The following is a 25359-nucleotide window of genomic DNA, read 5'->3' as shown; positions in this document are numbered from 1 at the left end:
GTGCCATCACATATATATGCAGTATTGCACTATGTATTATCTAAATAAATAAATGCAGGGTCCATTTCCCTATGTTTTCCTTCTGTCCTGTGCAAGAGTTCAGGTCCACTTTTTACTGAAAAAAGGCCATTGCCAACCATGCAGTTCTGAACATGTGAGGTACATGGCTTATTTTTGAACCCTTTCTGGACCAGCACCCTCTGCCCCCTTAAAGGGAACCAGAGAGGATGGACTATACATACCTGGGGCTTCCTCCAGCCCCATACGCACGGATCGCTCCCACGCCGCCGTCCTCCGCTGCCTGGATCCGCCGCCACCGGGTCCCGTCATTGCCGCGAGTCGGCAAGTCGGCCGGCGGACGCGGCCAATTCTCCGCATCACAGGGTGCTCTCCCCATACAGATACGCATGTGGCTGCTTACTGCGCAGCCGCATGCGTACATGTATGGAGGGAGCCCCTGTGATGCGGAGAATTGGCCGCGTCCACCGGAAGTGACGGGCCCGGTACCGGCGGATCCAGGAAGCTGAGGACGGCGGCGTGGGAGCGATTCAGGCTTATGGGGCTGGAAGAAGCCCCAGGTATGTATAACATCTTTGCCCTTTTTCACCCCTCGTTCCTCTCTGGTTCCCTTTAAGGACCAGAGGGTGCTGGTCCAGCAAACCGCCGCTTCCCGACGAATCGCCGCAAGTTACCGTCGCTCCCGCCGGACACTCCGCTCTGTCCCCACCGCAGGCTGCTCTCTCTGCCGTCGCTATGACGGCAGAGCGCTGTGCGCCGGTCAGGAGCCGCGTTCATTGGCTACCGACCCTGTCACTCCATGTAAGCCAATGGGAACGGCTCCTGCCCGGCTCACAGTGCTCATCATAGAGGTGGCAGGGCATCACATTGCGGCGGGGGCAGAGCGGACCGAGCGACAGGGACGGGCGGGGGCGCGCGGTCAATGGGACGTAGAGCTTATATCCGGTCAGAACCGCAGCGCCCCCTGCCCGCCGTAGATTTATACTCGCTCGGTCCGCAGGTAGTTAAATTTAGCTTTGTAGAGGAAGAAGTCATCATTAGCTCTCTTCTTATAATTCGGACACTAAAATTTGTGTCGCATATTTTTTTTTTTTTTACATAATGCTTTTCCCAGATCAATTATCAAGTTACTGACCGAGTTCTGAGAGACAGAAACATGTTTCCAACTTTCTACCAAATGATGCATAATGATCGGATCCGTTACACGGCCATCGTTAAGTTCTTACTACACTTTGGATGGAACTGGGTTGGAGTGGTGGCTCCAAGTGATGGCAGTGATGATACAGAGCTACAGGAGCTGACTAAGCTGATGGTCCAGCATGGCATCTGCGCCGAATATATCATTCAACTTGTTAGTTATCAAACTAAAGAAACAAATATGCAGAAGAGCATAAGCGTCTGGAAATCAAGGGCTAAAGTTATGGTCATGTGTAGCACTTTCTTGGTAAACTTCTTAAAATTTTTAATAGAGGTGAACTTTTTGAGGAAGGATATCACCTTGATCCTCCATGAGTCATGGGCTAACATGAAATATAAGCCAAGTCCTCTCTTCTCATTGATCAACTGCAGCTTCATCTTTTTGTGGTCCTCGATGTTCCCTTTTGGCACCCATGCTTTGTTTCACCGTGTCACGTCCTCCTCTAACTCTTCTGACCCATTGCGGGAAGATTTCTTGTTTGATACATTTAAATGTCTTTCCTCAAACCCATCTAAAAATAAACACTTTGCATCCGTATCTGGTAGACGTGGAGTGAACTGCACGGGTCTCCCACCCTTCATAACAATACTTACCAGGGAACAGGACACAAAGCCCACCTACGCATTTATGGCAGTATATGTTCTGTCTCAGGCACTTCATAGCATGTACTTGAAGAAAAACAAATCGGAAAAGTATGGAGTAAGGAAAGTAGTATGTTTAATTATACTAATTATTATTATTATTATTATTATAAGGAAAGTAGTATGTTTAATTATACTTATTAAATTATTATTATTATTATTATTATTATTATTATTATTATAGTACATAGTAACCTAGTAGGCAAGCATAGCAGACAAATCCTAATCATGTACAGATATTGCATGTAACAGGCAGGCATGAATAATAAGCGCTGCATAATATGTTGGCACTTTATAAATACAATACATAAATAAATACATACATAAATAATATGCAGACATTGCAGACAGAAAGAAATATTCATAGGAAAGACAAAATGCATACATTGGTTCAAAACATTGAGGTTTGAGCAAGGAAAGCACTTTTTCATGCTGGTATGATGTTGATGGTGTTTAAAGAGTAACTGTCAGGCTGCAGAAGCTAATTTAAACCTCTATTCTCCTGTGTTAAACAGTTTAGAAGGAAGCCAAAAAGCAATTAGTGAAGATAAAAATCTCAGTTACCTTTGATGTGTGCTTATCAGCAAGGCTGTTATAGACCCAAGAGGACGCAAGCCGCATACTATACTGCAAAGCATTCTGGGGCCCTCCCCTCGGCTGCTAATGAGACGTTACAGGAGCTTGTAATCAGTCCAGCGCGTAGCACTGATAAATCTCCGGGCAGAGTACACTGCAGGAGTCAGCTATTGTTCCTAGCCACATGGCTCATTAATATTCACTGCACACTGTGTTATTCAGTACGAGCTTATCTGTGATCAGGAAGCAGGCAGGACATGACGACACATTTGACAGAAAAACATGGAGCCTGCCATGAGCTGTCAGGAGCATCTATCTCTGCATATACTATATACAAATTCTGTGAAATCCAAACGTGGACAGTGAAATGCATATGTAATGTAAGTACAGCCAATCTTTAGCTACTGATATATGTGTTTATTTTCTCTGAGACCTTATACCTAACAGCTCCTCTTTAAAGGGACACTTAAGTAAAAAAAAATGAGTTTTACTCACCTGGGGCTTCCAATAGCCCCCTGCAGCTGTCCGGTGCCCTCGATGTCTCCCTCCGATCCTCCTGGCCCCGCTGGCAGCCACTTCCTGTTTCGGTGACAGGAGCTGACAGGCTGGGGACACGAGTGATTCTTCGCGTTCCTGGCCACAATAGCGCCATCTATGCTGCTATAGCATATATCACATACCATATAGCAGCATAGAGGGTGCTAATGTGTCTGGGAATGCGAAGAATCACTCGCGTCCCCAGCCTGTCAGCTCCTGTCACCGAAACAGGAAGTGGCTGCCGGCGGGGCCAGGAGGATCGGAGGGAGACGGCGAGGGCACCGGACAGCTGCAGGGGGCTATTGGAAGCCCTAGGTGAGTAAAACTCATTTTTTTTGTTTGACTTAAGTGTCCCTTTAAGGCCACATTTATTTTCAGCCTAAACAAGCATTGCATTCATTCTGCTTCTAAGTGAACTTTTAAATTCAGAATATACAGTCTCTCTGTGCCAGCCCAAGTCCCAGTTATGTGAGGATTGAGTAAACAAAGGGTCTTATCTATTCGTCATAAATTAGCAAACCTCCTTTTAAAAACCTCTTTGGTTGTTATTTTGTAATTAAAGTAAGATATGAGATTCAATGAAAAGGTGTTTTCCTACTTTTTATTACACAGACAGTTACCATATTTGCTTTTCTGCATGAGTAATATTGTCTGTTCACAAAATACAAGTTCCAAAAGTACAGTTTATCTGCTCTGAAAGTTGCCATGCCTTTTATTGCATATCTGTTGTATTTATATATCAAAATCTGTCTAATTATCACCTCTCCGCTCTCTGATTCTCTCTCTGCTCTCTGCTTCTACAGCAGAGAGAGCTCATTTTCAGCATAGCTAGGAGTGTATCTGACAAAGGAATGTAAACAAAAGATAATGTTATCACTGGATGCAGTCAGAAGCTGCCCACTGAAGCAAGGAGCTTTCCACTGAAGAACAGGGTGCTGTGTCTAACTGTTTGAATGCTGTACTGCTACAACTTTTTTTTCTGCTGTTAGAATTTAAAGAGACTGGACCTGCTGATCTTCTGGCTCTTAGAGACATAAGGGGAAATGCCGCAGGACTCAGCACTGAAGTGGGTCCCGCACCACTTATGGAATTACAGCCATAGGTTGGGTAGGCCTGTGTCTGTAAGTGGTTTTGAGTGGCAATATTTTAATCATTATATTAGAAGTAGAGATGGGCCGAACAGTTCGCCGGCGAACGGTTCCACGTGAACTTCGGTGGTTCGCGTCCCGCTGGCGAACCTTTGCGAAAGTTCGGTTCGCCCCATAATGCACCTTGAGGGTCAACTTTGACCCTCTACATCACAGTCAGCAGCCAATTAGGCTACACTAGCCCCTGGAGCCCCACCCCCCCTTATATAAGGCAGGCAACGGCGGCCATTACGGTCACTCGTGTGCTGCCTGCGTTAGTGAGAGTAGGGCGAGCTGCTGCAGACTGTCTCTCAGGGAAAGATTAGTTAGGCTTAACTTGTTCCTGTCTGGCTGCATACCTGTTCTGTGAACCCACCACTGCATACCTGTGCTGTGAACCCACCACTGCATACCTGTGCTGTGAACCCACCACTGCATACCTGTTCAGTGAACCCACCACTGCATACCTGTGCTGTGAACCCACCACTGCATACCTGTTCTGTGAACCCACCACTGCATACCTGTGCTGTGAACCCACCACTGCATACCTGTGCTGTGAACCCACCACTGCATACCTGTTCAGTGAACCCACCACTGCATACCTGTGCTGTGAACCCACCACTGCATACCTGTTCAGTGAACCCACCACTGCATACCTGTGCTGTGAACCCACCACTGCATACCTGTTCTGTGAACCCACCACTGCATACCTGTGCTGTGAACCCACCACTGCATACCTGTTCTGTGAACCCACCACTGCATACCTGTTCTGTGAACCCACCACTGCATACCTGTTCTGTGAACCCACCACTGCATACCTGTTCAGTGAACCCACCACTGCATACCTGTTCTGTTCAGTGGACCCGCCACTGTATACCTGTTTAGTGAACCCGCCACTGCATACCTGTTGTGTTCAGTGAACCTGCCACTGCATACCTGTTCTGTGAACCCGCCACTGTATACCTGTTCTGTTCAGTGAACCCGCCACTGTATACCTGTTCAGTGAACCCGCCACTGCATACCTGTTGTGTTCAGTGAACCCGCCACTGTATACCTGTACTGTTCAGTGAACCCGCCACTGCATACCTGTTCAGTGAACCCGCCACTGTATACCTGTACTGTTCAGTGAACCCGCCACTGCATACCTGTTCTGTTCAGTGAACCTGCCACTGTATACCTGTACTGTTCAGTGAACCCGCCACTGCATACCTGTTCAGTGAACCCGCCACTGTATACCTGTACTATTCAGTGAACCCGCCACTGCATACCTGTTCTGTTCAGTGAACCCGCCACTGCATACCTGTTCTGTGAACCCACCACTGCATACCTGTTCAGTGAACCCACCACTGCATACCTGTTGTGTTCAGTTGACCCGCCACTGCATACCTGTTCTGTTCAGTGGACCCGCCACTGTATACCTGTTTAGTGAACCCGCCACTGCATACCTGTTGTGTTCAGTGAACCTGCCACTGCATACCTGTTCTGTGAACCCGCCACTGTATACCTGTTCTGTTCAGTGAACCCGCCACTGTATACCTGTTCAGTGAACCCACCACTGCATACCTGTTGTGTTCAGTGAACCCGCCACTGTATACCTGTACTGTTCAGTGAACCTGCCACTGCATACCTGTTCTGTTCAGTGAACCCACCGCATCAGTGCGCATACCTGTGCAGTTAAGTGAACCCACCTACCTATGTGAGTGCACGCAGTGTGATATACCACTCCGTGCATACCCGATATGGACAAAACAGGTAGAGGAAGAGGTAGTGCCAGAGCCAGAGGAAGGCCACCCGGCAGGTCTGTGCGAGGTCGTGTAAATGTAATTTCGTGTGGACCTGGCCCACAGTACAGTGCTCGGAAGAAGGCACGTCCCATCACGTCCCAAGATTGTCAGGACGTGGTTGAGTATTTAGCGACACAGAACACCTCATCTTGCTCAGCCACCAGCGCTACTACTAGCACCACTTCCGCTGCATTTGACACTTCGCAAGTATTATTTAGTGGTGAAATCACTGATGCACAGCCATTGTTGTTACAGCCAGATGAATTTTCACCAGCTCATATGTCTGCGTTACGCGGCAACACTATGGATGTAACGTGTAAGGAGGATGAAGGACCTACTGATGGTGCATGTTTGGATTTTTCTGAGTCAAGCGAAGCTGGGCAGGATGATTATGATGATGACGATGATAGGGATCCTCTGTATGTTCCCAATAGAGGAGATGAAGAGGGGGACAGTTCAGAGGGGGAGTCAGAGAGTAGTAGGAGGAGAGAAGTTGCCGAAAGAAGCTGGGGCAGCTCTTCGTCAGAAACAGCTGGTGGCAGAGTCCGGCACCATGTATCGCCACCTATGTACAGCCAGCCAACTTGCCCTTCAGCATCAGCTGCTGAGGTCCCCATAGTGCCCACATCCCAGGGTGGCTCAGCGGTGTGGAAATTTTTTAATGTGTGTGCCTCAGATCGGACCAAAGCCATCTGTTCGCTCTGCCAACAAAAATTGAGCCGTGGAAAGGCCAACACTCACGTAGGGACTAGTACCTTACGAAGGCACCTGGAAAAAAGGCACAAACAGCAATGGGATGGCCACCTGAGCAAAAGCAGCAGCAGCACACAAAAGCAAAGCCACCCTTCTTCTCCTCTTCCTCCTCCATCAGGTGCATTATCTGCTTCTGCCGCTTTCTCCCTTCCACCTTCACAGGCACCCTCCTCCACTCCGCCTCTGCCCTTGAGCGGTTCCTGCTCCTCTGCCCACAGCAGCAGTCAGTTGTCCGTGAAGGAAATGTTTGAGCGGAAGAAGCCAATTTCGGCCAGTCACCCCCTTGCCCGGCGTCTGACAGCTGGCGTGGCGGAACTGTTAGCTCGGCAGCTGTTACCATACCGGCTGGTGGACTCTGAGGCCTTCCGTAAATTTGTGGCCATCGGAACACCGCAGTGGAAGATGCCAGGCCGCACTTATTTTTCGAGAAAGGCCATACCCCAACTGCACCGTGAAGTTGAGAGGCAAGTGGTGTCATCTCTTGCGAAGAGCGTTGGGTCAAGGGTACACCTGACCACGGATGCCTGGTCTGCCAAGCACGGGCAGGGCCGCTACATTACGTACACAGCCCATTGGGTGAACCTGGTGGTGAACGATGGCAAGCAGGGCGCAGCAGACCAAATTGTGACACCTCCACGGCTTGCAGGCAGGCCTCCTGCCACCTCCTCTCCTCCTGCTACATGCTCTTCGCTGTCCTCCTCCTCCTTGGCTGAGTGGCAGTTCTCCTCTCCAGCTACACAGCCCCAGCTCCGCAGGGCCTATGCTGCATGCCAGGTAAGACGGTGTCACGCCATCTTAGACATGTCTTGTCTCAAAGCGGAGAGTCACACTGGAGCAGCTCTCCTGGCTGCTCTTAAGAAACAGGTGGATGAGTGGCTGACCCCGCACCACCTGGAGATAGGCAACGTGGTGTGCGACAATGGCAGCAATCTGCTTGCCGCTTTGCATATGGGGAAGCTGACACACATACCCTGCATGGCACATGTCATGAATCTAGTGGTTCAAAGATTTGTGGCAAAGTACCCTGGCTTAGCGGATGTCCTGAAGCAGGCCAGGAAGTTCTGTGGGCATTTGAGGCGGTCTTACACAGCCATGGCACGCTTTGCGGAAATTCAGCGCAAAAACAACATGCCGGTGAGACGCCTCATTTGCGATAGCCCGACTCGCTGGAACTCGACCCTGCTTATGTTCTCCCGCCTGCTAGAACAGAAGAAAGCCGTCACCCAGTACCTCTACAACTACAGTAGAATGAAACAGTCTGGGAAGATGGGGATGTTCTGGCCCGACAACTGGACACTGATAAAAAATGCATGCAGGCTCATGCGGCCGTTTGAGGAGGTGACCAACCTGGTGAGCTGCAGTGAGGGCACCATCAGCGACTTAATTCCCTACGCTTACTTCTTGGAGCGTGCTGTGCGTAGAGTGGCGGATGAAGCTGTGAATGAGCGTGACCAGGAACCGTTACGGCAGGAACAGGCATGGGACCAATTTTCATCAGACCCAGCTGTTTCCTCAACACCTGCGGCAGCACAGAGGGGGGAGGAGGAGGAAGAAGAGAAGTCGTGTGCAGAAGACGAGTCAGACTCAGAGGATGATGAGCAAGGTGTTTCTTTGGGGGAGGAGGAGGAGGAGGAGGAGGGGACAGCGGCAGGAGAACAACCGCAGCAGGCGTCGCAGGGGGCTTGTGCTGCTCAACCTTCCCGTGGTATTGTTCGCGGCTGGGGGGAGGAGGTTGACTTACCTGACGTCACTGAGGAAGAGCAAGAGGAGATGGAGGGTACTGGATCCGACTTTGTGCAGATGTCGTCTTTTATGCTGTCCTGCCTGTTGAGGGACCCCCGTATAAAAAACCTCAAGGGGAATGAGCTGTACTGGGTGGCCACACTACTAGACCCTCGGTACAGGCACAAAGTGGCGGACCTGTTACCAACTCACCAGAAGGTGGAAAGGATGCAGCACATGCAGAACCAGCTGTCAACTATGCTTTACAATGCCTTTAAGGGTGATGTGACAGCACAACGCCAGCAAGGTACCACTGCCACTAATCCTCCTCCCGTGTCCACGCAGTCAAAGACAGGACGCTCCAGCGATCTCATGGTGATGTCGGACATGCGGACGTTCTTTAGTCCAACGCCTCGCCGTAGCCCTTCCGGATCCACCCTCCACCAACGCCTGGAACGGCAGGTAGCCGACTACCTGGCCTTAAGTGTGGATGTAGACACTGCTGTGAACAGCGATGAGGAACCCTTGAACTACTGGGTGCGCAGGCTTGACCTGTGGCCAGAGCTGTCCCAATTTGCCATCCAACTTCTCTCCTGTCCTGCCGCAAGTGTCCTGTCAGAAAGGACCTTCAGCGCAGCTGGAGGCATTGTCACAGAGAAGAGAAGTCGCCTAAGTCACAAAAGTGTTAAGTACCTCACCTTTATCAAAATGAATGAGGCATGGATCCCGGAGGGCTGCTGCCCGCCCCAAGACTAAGTCAGTCCCCGCACACACAGCATCTCTGCCTGCACGCCGTGTGACTGGCTGCCTGGGCTGCCCCAAGAAGACTAAGTCGCTCCCAGTCCCTCCACACAGCATGTCTGTCTGCAGGCCGCTTGACTACCTTCTCCGCCACCACCAACAGGGTCCGGGACTCCAGGCGGATTGCTGAATTTTTTAGGCCGCTGCTAGCAGCGGCCGCTGTAATAATTTTTCTGGTGCGTGTACATGACTGCCTAATTTTTCTGGCTGCACTGCGGGCAGCTGCAACAACAAAAGAAAAGGCATGTACATGCGCCCATTCCCCTTCGTGATCATTACCTTGCCGTGGTGAAGGGGCTTGCGTATCACAATGAAGCAATGACCTGCGCCTAGATGAGTGTCTTGGGGGGCACACAAAAGATAATAAGGTCGTTGCTTCATTGTGGTCAGACCAAATTTGATCAGCTGGACAGTCACTGTTCTGTCATTCAGCTACATCAGCCAGGCGACCATATGGGCTGTAAAGCCACCAAAACCTGCACTCTCGCCATGGTGCGCACCAGTCCAGCATGGCCGTCACTACACAAACAGCTGTTTGCGGTGCGTTACACGGTGAGTTTGGTGTGTCAGTGTGAAGCAGTACCTTAATTACACTACCTGATTGATGTATACACATGCAAGATGTTTTAAAGCACTTTAGGCCTGTCATTTAGCATTCAATGTGATTTCTGCCCTTAAAACGCTGCTTTGCGTCAAATCCAGATTTTTCCTGGGGATTTTTGGCGTGTATCCCACTCCACCATGCCCCCCTCCAGGTGTTAGACCCCTTGAAACATCTTTTCCATCACTTTTGTGGCCAGCATAATTATTTTTTTTTTTCAAAGTTCGCATCCCCATTGAAGTCTATTGCGGTTCGCGAACTTTACCGCAAACCGAACCTTCCGCGGAAGTTCGCGAACCTGGTTCGCGAACCTGGTTCGCGAACCTAAAATCGGAGGTTCGGCCCATCTCTAATTAGAAGTAGTGATGGTAGTTGTGATAATATTATCCAAATAACATATTTTTTCCACGTCTATTGGACAGGTCCACAGCTATGTAATAAGCCTTCAAAACAATGGCCCAGCAGGACGAGTGGTGATGCCCTTCAGGGAGGAAGGGGTCCCATCAGAGTTGATGTTAGGAAATGTCATCTTTACTGAAAATGCAAATAATTATGTATGTCAGATCAAGCCAGTGACGTTCTTCAACTGCATCGGGATTATGGAGGAAACTCTGAATATTAAACCAGAAAGTGTCATCTGGAAAACAGGCAAAGTAAAGAAAGATAAAAGTGACTTATTCTAAATATTACTTTGCTTCAAGTGTTCCAGAGATGAACAATATTGAAAGTTTTATACATACCTGGGGTTTCCTCCAGCCCCATCAGCACGGATCTATCCCATGCCGCTGTCCTCAGTCTTCTCCATCTTCTACAACGGGTCCTGTAAGTTCAGCCAGCCGCAGCCAGTCCAAACGAGCGCAGTGCACTCCCTCCGTCTCCCTCTGGTGCAGGTACAGTACTATTCTCCAATGGAGAGAGACGGAGAGAGGGCACTGCGCTTGTGCAGACTGGCTGTAGCTGGATGAAGTTACAGGACCCGGTACAGGAGACGGAGAAGATTGAGGATGGCGGCGTGGCATCGATCCGTGCTGATGGGGCTGGAGGAAGCCCCAGGTGTGTATTACTCTTTTAATATTGTTTATTTCTGGTTTCCTTTAAAGAGAGTATTGAGAATGTTTATATTAAAAAAATCTATCTATCTATCTATCTATCTATCTATCTATCTATCTATCTATATCAATCTATCTATCTATCTATCTATCTATCATTTTGTTGATATACTGTACTAAACAGAAAACAAAAAGAAAATGTGTCCCACCACAGGTCAGAACATTATTATTATTATTATTATTTTTTATTTATATAGCGCCAACATATTCCGCAGCGCTTTACAAAGCACAATAAGACGACAAGGGGAACATAGATACAACTAACAAATATACAGCAGAGTTCCAAGCAGCACAAATATTGTTACAAAAACAGTAAACATTAGGAGGATGACCCTGCCCTTGCGAGCTTACAATCTAATGGGTAGTGGGGGACACACTAGGTAAGGGGGTGGAGGATGGATGAGGCAGTGATTCTTTGCCTCTGATTACATTGTGACAAATAAGTAAATAAAGGGCTATAGAAAGTTATAAGCTTGTCTGAAAATGTGTGTTTTAAGAGTGCGTTTGAAGATGTCCAGGTTTGGAGCATGACGTACAGGCTGTGGAAGAGAGTTCCAGATAAGGGCTGATGCTCGTGTAAAGTCCTGGATGCGAGCATGAGAGGAGGTGATCAGTTTAGAGGCCAGGAGAATTTCTTGGGAGGAGCGAAGGTTGCGGGAGGGACAATATCTTGAGATTAGTGAGGAGATGTATGGAGGAGACAACTCGTGGAGGGCTTTGTATGTTAGAGTCAGGAGTTTGAACTGGATCCTCTGGGTAATGGGTAACCAGTGGAGAGAATGGCACAGTGGGGCTGCATCGGAAGAGCGTGTGGAAAGGTGAATGAGGCGGGCCGCTGCATTTAGTAGGGATTGGAGAGGAGCTAGCCTGTTTTTTGGTAGGCCACAGAGCAGGGTGTTGCAGTAGTCTAGGCGGGAGATGATTAAGGCATGAACAAGCATTTTGGTGGCCTCTTGTGTGAGGAAGGGACGGATACGGAATATATTTTTGAGCTGGAAATAGCAGGTGGTGGTTAATGAGGCAATGTGAGGTTTAAAGGAGAGCTCTGAGTCAAGTATAACCCCCAAGCAGCGGGCCTTAGTGGTTGAGGTTATTGGGGTGTTGTCTACCGTTATGGTTGCAATTGGTGGGGGTGTAGATAGCAATGGTGGAAAAATTACAATTTCCGTTTTAGTCACGTTGAGTTTGAGGAAGCGGGAGGACATGAATGCAGAAACGGCACGTAGACAGTCGGGGACTCTGGATAGTAGTGAGGACAGGTCAGGAGCTGAGAGATAGATTTGGGTGTCATCCACATAGAGGTGATACTGGAAGCCAAAAGAGTTAATTAGTTGTCCCAGGCCACGGGTGTAGATTGAGAAAAGAAGTGGCCCAAGAACAGAGCCTTGAGGTACACCAACAGACAGTGGGTGTGGAGAGGACTTGGTGTTAGAGAAGGAGACAGTGTAAGAGCGTCCAGAGAGATAAGAGGAGATCCAGGAGTGTGCTTGTCCCTTGATTCCTAAAGATGACAGTGTCTGCAGAAGCAGAGCATGATCAACCGTGTCAAAGGCAGAGGAAAGGTCAAGGAGTATTAGAATGGAGAACTGGCCTTTGGATTTATCTACCAGTAGGTCATTAGCAACTTTCGTGAGGGCAGTTTCAGTGGAATGGTGTGTGCGGAATCCAGATTGAAAGGGGTCAAGTAAGGGGTTGATAGAGAGAAAGGCAGACAATTCTGAATGGATGTGACGTTCCAGCAGTTTAGAAGCAAAGGGGAGGAGCGAGACAGAACGGTAGTTGGATAGAGAAGTTGGATCAAGAGAGGGTTTTTTGATTAGTGGTGTGATGATAGCTTGTTTGAATAAGGAAGGAAAAGTGCCAGTGGAGATAGAAAGGTTGAATAGAGTTGTTAGAGCGGGATTAAAGGAGGAGGAAAGCTGGGGGATTAGATGAGAGGGAATGAGGTCCAGGGCACAGGTAGTGAGATGCGCTTTGGAGATTAGTGAGGAAAGACACTGTTCAGTTAGTGTGGTGAAAGATGTTAGAGTGGGAGACTGGTCTTGTGGAGCGGGGGGAAGGCAGTTAGTGGTGGGTGAGGGTACAGGCGGACAGAAGGAATTTATAGGTGACGGCTATGCTGGTAAAAATGGTTGCGCGTTGAAGCTATTACGTATTGCATCAATCTTGCTTGTAAAGTATGATGCAAAGTTGTCGGCTGACAGACATGTGGTAGGGGGAGGAGGTGGGGGACGAAGTAGGGAGTTAAAGGTGTTGAACAATTGTTTTGGGTTGTGGGACTGTGAGGAAATGAGCGAGGAGAAATAAGACTGCTTAGCAGAGGTGAGGGCATCCCTGAGCTCCTGCATAGTTTGTTTATAGTGATTGAAGTCTTCTACAGCAGTGCTTTTTCTCCATCCAAAACCACATTTTCAACATCCAAAACTACATTCAAGGAAAATTGTTATTAGTTAGAATGATAAATAATAATAATATATTGCAATACATAAAAAAAAAGTTTGTGTATTAACTTATCAAAGAAACAGACAATGTAAAAAATATTTGGTTGTTGAATATTCGAAAAAAAAAAATACAAAACTTATGGTGACAGTAAGTGACAGTGAGTAATTAGTGACCAATAAATGCACATAAGGGCCCTTATTTAATATGTTTTTTCTCGTGTTCTCTCCAAGGAGACACACACATTTTATTTTCTTTTTAAATAAAATCAGGCTAACCTTGATTTAATTGAAGCACACCTAGCTGATGTAATCACATATGTAATCACAGATCATACTGGATCTACATACCTTTGTGTGTTGTCTGTTCCTTTCCTTATTCCTCCTGGTCCCAATAATCACTCTTTTCAAACTTAAAATTTTGTTTGCCAACTTTTCTTACAGGAAGAGGCGGGCTCACTGCAATATTTCCTCCTATTACCCTCTCACTTCCTCTTCCTTTCCACCCCATTTACTCCCATTAAGGGATGGAGGTGGGAGGGAGCCCCACAGCAAGCCCACCTCTTCCTGTTTTTCCCCTTAAAAAAAACAAAGCAATTTTAACCTGTCAGCACTCCTTCCATTTATTCTCCTATAACTTTATTACTACTTATCACAACAAAACAATCTATATCTTGTTTTTTTTCACCACCATTTAGGCTTTCTTTGAGGGTACTTTTTGCTAAGAATTATTTTATTTTAACTGTGTTTTAACAGGAAAAATAAGAAAAACAAATGAAAAAAAATATTATTTCTCTGTTTTCAGCCATTGTAGTTTTAAATCAATAATACATGCTACCGTGATTAAAACCTACACATGTTATTTGCCCATTTGTCCCAGTTATTGCAACATTTTAACATTTTTCCCTAGTACAATGTATGGCGCCAATATTTTATTTGGAAATAAAGGTGCAATTTTTTCAGTTTTGCATCCAACACTTAATACAAGCCCATAATTTAAAAAGTAACAGTAATATATCCTCTTGACATACATATTTAAAAGGTTCAGTCGCTAAAGTAACTACTTATGTATTTTTTATTGTGTATTTTTTTTTACTAAAAAAAATAAAAAAATGTGGGTAACTATTGGGAAGTGTGGGAGCTAAGGGGGTTAATTTTATATGTAAAAAAAGTCTTTTAATTGAAAAAAAATGTTTGTAGATGTAATTTTACTATTTGGCTACAAGATGTCCTTGCACATAACTTCCTAATGGGTAGTATTTCTACACAAACAGGAAGCAATGCGTGGACGTGTAAGTATCGGTTTTTTGGAATGACGGGGATTTCACACTGGGATTTAGATCAATCTCCCGGCTAACGATCAGTGGTGGTAACGAGCATGAGGAGGCGGAGGGGGGAAAGGTTGGTGAGTGGGCGTGCATGGTGGGGAAGGGTGTAGTAACTACATCCATACAAGAAAATATGGGAAAATGCAGGGATGTAGCTACTCGTCCCAGGGGAGGGGAAGTGGCTTAAGGGAAAACATAAGTACACAGCCACTTCTTCCAAAACATTTTAGAAACATTTACTATTATCTAATATAATGTAGAAGACGGAAAACCCTAGCCACATAATAGTAGACACTTTTCATTATTAAGGTGCAGGGACGAGGATCTTTTATGATGTTCCTACTGGAGCTGTTTGGAATTCTCAGGAGATGTATTCGTGAAGGCCTGCAATAGTGTATGATAGCTCTCTTCATTAAGTAACTGTTTTTTATGTTGTATTCCCTGTACAAGTTACCCGAATCCCGCTGCAATGACAGATGTCCTCCAGGCTACAGAAAAGCTGCAAAGGAAGGAATCCACATCTGCTGTTATGACTGCATTCCTTGTTCAGAGGGGGAGGTGTCCAATGTCACAGGTGGGGACATTAGGTCTAATATTGATTCAGAGAAATGATGCACTGTTTACAGTAGTTCATTTGGTAAAATAAGTCAGAATTGTTCTTTACATAAGGTAAATGTATATAGCGTAAATTTTATATTACACTGCTTAGAAAATGTCAAGTGATCCTATCCTACTAATGTTATAAATGGGAGAGTTTGGAAGTTTGGATGTTTGTTACTCGATCACGCAAAAATGGCTGAATGGATTTGAATGAAATTTGGCACACACATAGTACACTACCTGGAATAAAGTATAGGATACTTTTTATTCCCATAACCATAAAGGGGGCGGAGACAAATACAAATGTCACTGGAAAATGTAAACTGCAGCTATTCTTACACTGTTAATGGTAGGGTTCTCAAACTTTGCACATTTGGTCATTGGGTGACTGGGATTAATATTCTCAAAAGTGGGTGGAGCCTATAAAAGGCAATACAAATGCACCTATTTATTTTCAAGGGAAATATTTCATTGCTGCCATTCTTGCACTGTTAATGGCACAAGCCTCAAACCTGGTACAGTAGGTATTTGGGTAACTGGGGTTCAAAGTCAGAAAAGGGGGTAGATCCAAAAACAGCCAATCAGATTTGTTTCATTTCAATGAAAATTATTGATGACAAAAACTGCAAAGCTCACAAACTTGGTCATTAAGTAATTGTGTGTTTGAGTTAGAAAAAGTGGCCGTAGCGAACACCAGCCAAATACATAACCGGGCAACTCTGGGTCATCAGTGGGCGGAGACAAATACACATTTTACTGGGAAAATGTAAACTGCAGCCATTCTTACACTATTAATGGTAGGGTTCTCAAACTTTGCACAGTTGGTCACTGGGGGACTGAGATTAATGTTCAGAAAAGTGGGTGGAGCCTACAAAAGCCAATCAAAATGTACCTATTGATTTTCAAGGGGAATATTTAATTGCTGCCATTCTTGCACTGTTAATGGCACAAGACTCAGATCTGGTACAGTTGGTTATTGGGTGACTGGGGTTCAAATTCAGAAAATAGGGTGGAGCCACAAACAGCCAATCAGATTTGTTTCATTTCAAAGCAAATTGTTGATGCCAAAGACCATAAATCTCACAAACTTGGTCATTGAGTAATTGTGTGTTATGGTTAGAAAAAAGTGGCCACAGCCAACAGCAGCCAAATACATACCCGGGAAACATCAGGACATCAGTGGGCGGAGAAAGATACACATTTCACTGGCAGAATGTAAACTGCAGCCATTCTTAGCTACACAGGGAGAGCGCTACGCAGGGACACAGGGGTTTTACTATAGAGGATACAGTATATATATATATATATATATATATATATATATATATATATATATATATATATATATATATATATATATATATACATATATATTTCTTGAAATGTAGGTTAAGATATTTATGGGCATGAATGTGTGTTATTTGTTCAAAGACATAACCAATCTTCAGCAAATACAAGTTGAATAATTACAAAATTTTATCTGGTGTCTAAAGGATCCTTTGCAGTGAAAGTGTTCTTGCTTCTCACAAATTTTAAAACACAGTTTTCTTTAAAAAGTACCAAAAAGAAGGTGAAAAAGAACTGTCAAAATATTATTAGTATGTTCTTTCTTGCTGGTGGAATAAATTGCATTTTATTGATTAAGTTTGAAAATATCACCTAGGGAAAACGTTGGAGAAAAAGAGAGGGGGAAATGAATTGAATAAGGGCCAATGGGCCAGATCCAATACACCTTTTCTAAGTTTTCTCTTAAGAGATAATTTTTCATCTTCTGTTTAAAATAACTTTTCAGCACTCTGCAACTGAAAAATGTACCAAAAATAGGTGAAATAGTTCTGTCCTAATTGTAACGAGTATTTTCTTGCTTTCTGTTGGCTTAAAGGGAAGGTTCAAGCAAAATAAAAAAATGAGTTTTACTTACCTGGGGCTTCTACCAGCCCCATGCAGCCATCCTGTGCCCTCGTAGTCACTCACTGCTGCTCCAGTCCCCCGCCGCCAGCTAGTTCTGCTTCTACCAGCCCCCTGCAGCCATCCTGTGCCCTCGTAGTCACTCACTGCTGCTCCAGTCCCCCGCTGGCAGCTTTCCGACCTCGGAGGTCGGCGGGCCGCATTGCGTAAGTTTTTACGCATTCCCGCTAGTGCAAGAACATCAACACATACATTTTTACGCGGTACTGGTTCAATGCGTAAATTTTTACTCATTGAACCAGTAATGCGTAAAAACGTATGTGTTAATGTTCCTGCACTAGTGGGAATGCGTAAAAACGTACGCAATGCGGACCGCCGACCTCCGAGGTCGGTAAGCTCCCAGCGGTGGACTGGAGTAGCAGTGAGTGACTACGAGGGCGCAGGATGGCTGCATGGGGCTGGTAGAAGCCCCAGGTAAGTTAAACTAATTTTTTTTATTTTGCTTGGACCTTCCCTTTAAAGGCATTTAATTGATAAGATTTAAAATATCACTTGGATGAAAATGTGAATTGGATCAGGTCATATTCCTCTTGTATACAAGATTTCTCACAGGCCTCTATCCTTCTCTAGAACCCTTTCCCACTACATATTCATGACTCGGAATTTCTTGAGTCACTTAACCCTTTCGGGACCAGCCACCTAACCCCCTTAAGGACCAGGCGTTTTTGCTGAAGGGGGGGGGGCACATTTGGGGGGTCAGGCAGCCAGATCCCTGCAGGGGGTTGCTGGGCATAGTCCCCCCTCTGTGCAGCAGCCATCACTCACCTTCCAGGCTCCAGTGATGAGCCACTGCAGACACCACCGCTCTCTCCGACATCCCTGCTCGTACTGACGCTAAGCCCCGGGTCGCGGCTTGATGAACTTACATCACAACGAGCGGAGATGCTGGCAATGATGGTGGGGAGTGCCGATCGTCCCGAGAATGGCAGGGAGGTGAGTGGATCCTCTTCTCCTCCCCCCTACCACCGCAACTGTTACTAGTGATCACTACGATCCGCCAGCGATCGTAGTGATCATGTGATCAGGAACCATACGCGTTGGCTGCTGATCACTGAGGGGAGACTCCAGCTGTCATATGACAGCTTAACCTCCCTTCTCGGGTGCGCACGATTGTGTCAGGAGCGGAAACGGTGGGTGGCGTAGATCCTACGCCGCATCAGGCTACAACAGCCACAAGTGTGGCATAGAATCTAATGCCGGCGGTCCCCAAAAGGTTAAACACAGCTTCAAAACAAAAAGGGTGAAATTAATTTGTTTAATTGTCCCATTGTCAAAAAGAATGCCACAAAGCATCAAGTTCTCCCTGTCCAAAGGTCCACCTCATTCACATTGATGAAATGAATGATGTAAATGTAAAGCGTTGACGTAAATAAAAAAATGTTGCCTGATGACTCTGCTGTGGATTTTGAAGCATGATAAATGGCCAGAAAAAAACTTATCAAAACTAGTCAAGCTGTTTTATAAATGCATATTGTGACTATTTTTTTTTTTATATTTTGGGAAAATGGATAGCACAGAATAACCTTCCTAAGCACTCTGAACTCCCTGTTTCGTCTTACAGGCAGATGGTCTCCAGGGACTTTAGTACCCATGTGGTCCATAAGATTAGGGGTACCCTGTGGAGGAGGGAGAGAGCACACTTTTTTAAAAGTTACACAACCAGTAGGTGCCCAGAAGGAGGTAGAGGAAACTACCACCACTAATGTGATGATAAAGCTCCATAGTGGTGGATTATAGTAGAATCAGGGGGTCTCCTTTATAAGAGAGCGCCAGGTGTCTGCCCTCCCTCCTAATGAAATTGACATAGGGATACATGAGAACCCCTCTCCCCTCTCCCATTCCTACAAAAGCCTAAGTACAAGAGCAGACTCAGGCACACATTAAACATAATTCATTATTTTTAGTACACCAAAAATACGTATTTTACCTTTTATTAATGCTCACATGCTAAATATATATATTTATTTATTGGCATGTTTAATCAAGTTGCCTTGAATAAAACCAATTAAAAAAAAAAAGAAAAGAAACTAACAAAAAAGTAAAACAAAATATAATAAGAATTTCCCCCTTTCTCTTTGCAGACAGTGAAAACTGCCTCAGCTGTCCTGAAACAGAGTGGCCTAACGAGGGGAAAGTGAGATGTATTTCCAAAGCCTACGACTTTCTGTCCTATGAGAACAATGTTCTGGCATTTATATTCTCTTTAGCATCCTTAGTATTTTCAGTCATAACATTATTTGTATTAGGAATCTTTATTTATTACTGGGACACCCCAGTTGTAAAGGCCAATAACCGGACTGTGAGCTTCATCCTCCTGACCTCCATCCTGCTGAGCTTCCTCTGTGTCTTCTTGTTCCTTGGACGTCCTGTGGATATAACCTGCATGCTGAGACAGGTGGCATTTGGGGTCTTCTTCTCCATCTCAGTCTCCTGTGTTCTGGCCAAGACTGTCACTGTCTGCATTGCCTTCAAAGCCACCAAACCTGGAAGTTACTGGAGAAAACTGGTCACTGTCAAACTCTCCAATACCTTAATTGTCACCTGTTCTTCTGTACAAGTTTTGATTTGTATAATTTGGCTGTCAGTGTCTCCTCCCTATCAGGAGCATGACATGTCCTCTTATCCTGGGAAGATCATTATTCAGTGCAATGAGGGGTCGGTGATTGGCTTCTACTCTGTGTTGGGCTATATGGGGTTTCTGGCAGCTGTGAGTTTTCTCCTGGCTTTCATGGTGAGGACATTACCGGACAGCTTTAATGAGGCCAAGCACATCACGTTCAGCATGCTGGTGTTCTGCAGTGTCTGGATTGCCATGATCCCGGCCTATCTGAGCACCAGAGGGAAATACATGGTGGCTGTGGAGGTATTTGCCATACTGGCCTCCAGTGCTGGGATACTGGGCTGTATATTCTTCCCAAAATGCTATATTATGCTTCTCAAATCTGAGCTGAATATCAGAAGAAATACATATCTGGAGAAAAACGTATTCTGATAAATAAATCCATTAAAGTTCAATTGCCAAAGGGCTATATTTATCTGCAGACATTGTCTGCAGTACATTTAATCCATAAAGGTTTTAAAACTTGCTACAGACTAGATGTAAGTTTTATTTGTAGTCACACTATTTAGTTTTGCGCAGTGTCTTTACATGTTTGCAAATCTAGCGACCTACCAATATTTGGTAAATTGATTTGTAATGACAAATTATATAACACTAGCTGAAGACCCGGTGTTCCCCAGGTTTGTATTTGTTTGTTGTTGGGTACAAGCACTTTTGGTAATCTTGTCACACGGTCACTAAATGACCAAGACTGTGAGATTTTGGGACCTTGGCAACAGTAATTTAAATTTTCCCATTGAAATTTAACAAATCTGATTGGCTGTTTGTGGCTCCTACTCCTTTTTTTTTAATTTGAACCCCAATCATCCAATGACCAACTGTACCAGGTTTGAGGCCTCTGCCATGACCCGGCAGAATTCATAACTCTCCCCCTAGCACTGACCTTAAACCCCTTCATCCAACCCCCATCAATTCCTAACACACACCCCCATTCACCCCTTCTTTTTTTTTCTTTTTTTAACAGCCATGACCATCACTGCTCTACACTTATACACTGGGGGCATGACTGCCGGCTGGGATGTGCTCCGTCTAGTGCAGACAAGAGCTAGTCTCAGGGAGGAGGAGGCGGAGATGTAGGGTTCACAGTCAGTGAATGCTCCTCCCACTGCGTGACAAGCCAGGCTTAGAAACAGCAGAGAGGAGGGGCAGGAGGTGTGATAGGCAAAGGTAGAGGTTGGGCCAAGTACTTACGGCATCCTCTATCTCCAAGAATCCTACATACCGCTATATGCATGGAGTCTGCAGGGTGGTTATGGCAGATTACTTGTGCAGTGATTCTCAGCCATGGCTATGTAGTCAGATCTCCTGTCTAAACTGCCCTGGCCTGATGTTTTAGTTCCCGAAATGTCTAGCGTCACTTATGTCCTGAAAAGAGCCAGAGGTTTAGTGGAGGGAGGTACGTGGAGCACCCGGGTCTCTCTGCTGCCATTTATGGCCACTGCTGGTAAAGCACATATTATCCTCCATAGTAGTCTTTCAGCTGAGAGACACTGTCTCTAGTTAGTCCAGCCGCTAGCTCAGTCAGCCAACTGCATCATTTTGTCCCTTCCGTCCTCCCCTTTTTTTTCCCTCCGGCCAGACTCCACCCCCTCCACTCATTACTGTTGCCCACAGCAGGATGAATTGTGGCTTTTGATCTGGTAAATGTCACCACACATGTACAAAGATAACAGTCAGACTCTAAATATTCAGCCACTTGCCTCTTCTACAAGATTCTATAGTAATTTGTGATGATGATAAAATCTTGTCAAAAGTACTTTATTATGTACCTGACACAAAATGAATGGCAGCATATACTGTATACTTACCTGGGGCTTCCTTCAACCCCCTGTGGATTATAGGCTCCCTTGCCATCCTCCCAAGCAGCTCCAATAGTCCGCTGGCCGACCTCTTTCTTCAGTCGGCTCAGATGCGTAGTACTGTGCATGTGCAACTTGGCTACATGTGCACCCCATCAAGATTCCCTCTCCAGGAGTGTTCTGTGCAGTTACTACTGCGTAGATGCAGAATGATCCCGGCGATAGTGGTGCATGTGCAGTACAATGTGAGGAAAGAGACAGGGCTGGCCAGAAGACGATCGAAGCTGCCTGGGAGGATGACGAGGAAGCCCACATTCCACAAGGGCTGGAAGAAGCCCCAGGCAGGGCCGGATTTACCCATAGGCACAACAGGCTCATGCCTACAGTCAGGCTTGTCCATGAAAGGCGGCTCTTCCCTTCCCTCTATGCCTCCCTCCCTGTGCAGAGTGCGAGCGGAGCATTGACTTACTGGAATCTGACATGCCATCAGCGACCACTTCTCTTCCCTGCATCGTCCCAGGCCCAGCATCATCTCCTAGGTAACAGCGGCGTCTCCATACTATGATGCGCCTGCACGTATTGGCGGCTGTGCGTCATAGGAAGGAGACACCGCTGTTACCTAGGAGATGACGCTGGGCCTGGGACGATGCAGAGAAGAGAAGCGGTCGTCATTGGCATGTTGGATCCCGGTGAGTCTTCAACACTCTGCTTTCACTCTGCAGGGTGGGAGGGAACATCTCCGGCACCCTATCACTAGCTCTGTGGCCGGCTCTTCGTGTGGTCAGCTCCAGCTGATTGACACACCGGCCCCAGCTGCTTAGATGTGCCTGGCCGCTGCTCTTCACTGCTGCTGCCTGTCCCAGAAGCTCTACAGCAGCACAGCAGCCAGCAAGACAAAGGGGAAACTGGGCTCTCTTCCACTGCCGATGGAGACCCATCAATCATTGGCTGCCGATACCATCCACAGACGAGGGACATGGAGCAGTTTAAACTGCTGCCATTGTTACACTGTTAATGGCATAGGCTTCAAACTTACTACAGTCGGGCATTGGGTGACTGGGGCTCAAATTATCTAAAGGGGCGGAGCCACAAACAGCCAATCAAATTTCTTTGCTGGATAAACTGCTTCCATTCACACATTTTTGATGCCAGGAACCCAAGATTTACAAACTAGGCCATTAAGTGAGTGTGCATCAAGGTTACATGTAGTGGGCGGAGCCAAAGCCAAATTTCACTGGAAAAATATAAACTGCAGCTTAATCGCAGTGTTCTCAAACTTGACACAGTTGGTCACTGGGTGAATGGGATTAAAATTCAAGAAAGTGGGTGGAGCCTACAACAGCCAATCAAAATTCACCTATAGATTTTCCAAGGGAATATTTACATTGCTGCCATCCTTACACATGCCTCAAACCTGGTAGAGTCGTTCACTGGGTGACTGGTGTTCAAATTCTGTAAAGGGGCAGAGCCACAAGCAGCCAATCAGATTTATTTAATTTCTATGGGAATATACAAATGATTGATACCAAGGACCCCAAAGTTCATAAACTTGATCATTGAGTGACTGCATGTCAAGATCAGAAAAAAAGGGCTGAGCCAACAACAACATTTTTTACATGGGAAAATATAAACAGCAACCCTTACACTGTTAATGGCAGGGTTCCCAAACTTCACATAGTTGATCAATGGGTGACTGGGATTAATATTCAAAAAAGTGGGTGGAGCTTACAACAGCCAATCAAAATTTACCTATTTATTTTCAAGGTGAATATTTAAACTGCTGCCATTCTTGCACTGTTAATGGCAGAAGCCTCAATTCTGGTACAGTCTGTCATTCGGTGACTGGGGTTAAAATTCTGAAAAGGGGTGGGGCCACAAACAAGATGTGTTTAATGTTAAAGATAAAATACAAATTATTGATGCCAAGGACCCCAAAGCTCATAAACTTGGTCATTGGGTGACTGTATGTCAAGGTTAGACACAGTGGGCAGAGCCAAAAAAAACAACTAACTTTTTACATGGGAAAATATAAACTGCTGCCATTCTTGCACTGTTAATGGCAGAGGCCTCAAACCTGCAACAGGGGGTAATTATGTGACTGGGGTTCAAATTCACTAACGGGAGCCACAAACAGCCAATCAGATTTCTTTGCTGGATAAACTTACAAGGTTACAAAAAATGGGCAGAGCCAAAGACAGAAGAGTTAGGCTTACTACATCCCTTATCACCATGGTGATAATAACACTAGAAACAGCTCAGAAACGTTATTAAAGACAGGAAGCAAGCTTAGTTAATTATGGCCAGTGTGTACTTCAGTAAAAAAAAAAAAAAATTCACAGACACTTGTGTCACTGAATGATTAGCGTACAGTGTCACACCAACACACCTGTGTCACCTAACCTTCCTGTGAGTTACTGTTGGTGATATGCAACAGTCAGTCAGTGTGTCCTTTAATAAAAAGAAAAAAAAAACATACAGTGGGATGGACATTTGTGCCGCTAAGTGATTAGCATACAGTATAACACCAAAACATCAGTGTCCACACCTGTGTCACCAAACCTTAGTGTGAGTTACAGCTGGTGATATCAGACAGTCAGTGTGTCCTTTAATAAATATATAGTGTCATGGACATTTCTGTCCACGGACAAATTGAGGATATATTATATCTTTTGACACATTTATCCCAACTTTTCAAAATGTTCGGATAACAGAGCCCTGGGGTTCAAAGAACACAAGAAACCTTCAATGTGTATCCATTTTTTTATGTTCTCTACTAGAGAAGAAGTCCAGGATAAGGTTCGGGGGGGGGGGGGGGGGGTGCACTGTGGTACAGCTCTATGTCTGGTAGTCCCAAACCTCCTTCATCTTTTGCCCTGGTTAGGAGCCTAAAGTTTATCCTAGATGTATGCCCTTCCCGAAGGAAGAAAGAAAGTTTAGTTTTAAGATCTTTGAAGAAACTTCGAGGAGTCCAAAGGGTGATTGCCTGGAAAACATAAAGCAGGCTCAGAAGTATATCCTATTTTAGTACCTAGGATCTGCCCAGCCAAGAAATTTTAAGGGGCCTCTATTTTTTTTTTCCTTTTTTTTCTTTTCAAACTCAGTAGCGACATAGGCATATCCCAGATTATAAAGCTCAGCTTTATCAGCTTGTTCCTCATTCTGGGAGTTCGGTTACATGATTATCTGTTAACCATTTTTTTATGCAGTTATATTTATCCTTATTGGAGAATAAAAGAAAAAAAATAAATGAACAGAAAGAAAAAACAAAACCAAAAATATTGGTCTATATATCCTGATACTGATAAGATGGTTAAACAGCCGTACAAAGACTTTTGGCGTATGAGACATGTTATAAATATGATTTCTAAAGAGATACAAAGCAAAGAGAAGAGAAAGAGAAAGTGAAAAAAAACCCCAAAAAAAGTAAACATAATGTATAATAGTATAAAAGAAAAGAAGAGATCTCCTTGCTATCTTTTTGAGTACAAGATACTATTTATAAAATTATCATTTTGCCAACCAACTGTTATGGATTGCGGAGAAGCCGCTGCGCAGACTGGTGGCGAGGCGGCTGATTCCGTGTCCAACGCGGCGGTTTATACGCGGCGGCGTGCGTCTGATCTGGCTGAGCCTTCTAGTTTGGTCAGCTGATCACGGAACTACTGGCCATTGGTTGAGCAGCGGTGGGTGGCGCCGGAGAGCGCCGCTCTATATATACCTACTGCTGGTTAGTCTCAGG

General features: G+C 45.5%; 1 protein-coding gene across 1 annotated transcript; it reads left to right on the top strand.

Moving 5' to 3' along the window:
* The first annotated feature begins 1174 nt into the window (after window positions 1–1174).
* On the top strand, window positions 1175–20193 carry LOC137546431 (vomeronasal type-2 receptor 26-like). Its single transcript, XM_068269315.1, has 4 exons — window positions 1175–1915; window positions 10181–10411; window positions 15084–15207; window positions 19283–20193. The coding sequence occupies exons 1-4, from the start codon at window positions 1175–1177 to the stop codon at window positions 20191–20193; spliced, it is 2007 nt and encodes a 668-aa protein (XP_068125416.1).
* Window positions 20194–25359: the final 5166 nt, after the last annotated feature.

The sequence above is a fragment of the Hyperolius riggenbachi genome, chromosome 1, assembly GCF_040937935.1.
Source record: "Hyperolius riggenbachi isolate aHypRig1 chromosome 1, aHypRig1.pri, whole genome shotgun sequence".
NCBI lineage: Eukaryota > Metazoa > Chordata > Amphibia > Anura > Hyperoliidae > Hyperolius > Hyperolius riggenbachi.
The sequence above is the reverse complement of the archived record's forward strand: the minus strand, read 5'-3'. Positions and strand labels throughout refer to the sequence as shown.

Coding starts and splice junctions, on each gene's coding strand:
- LOC137546431 (XM_068269315.1), top strand. CDS start 1,175: ATGTTTCCAACTTTCTACCAAATGATGCATAATGATCGGATCCGTTAC. Junction 1,916..10,180: donor ACAAATCGGAAAAGTATGGA/GTAAGGAAAGTA, acceptor TCTATTGGACAG/GTCCACAGCTATGTAATAAG. Junction 15,208..19,282: donor GGAGGTGTCCAATGTCACAG/GTGGGGACATTA, acceptor TTCTCTTTGCAG/ACAGTGAAAACTGCCTCAGC.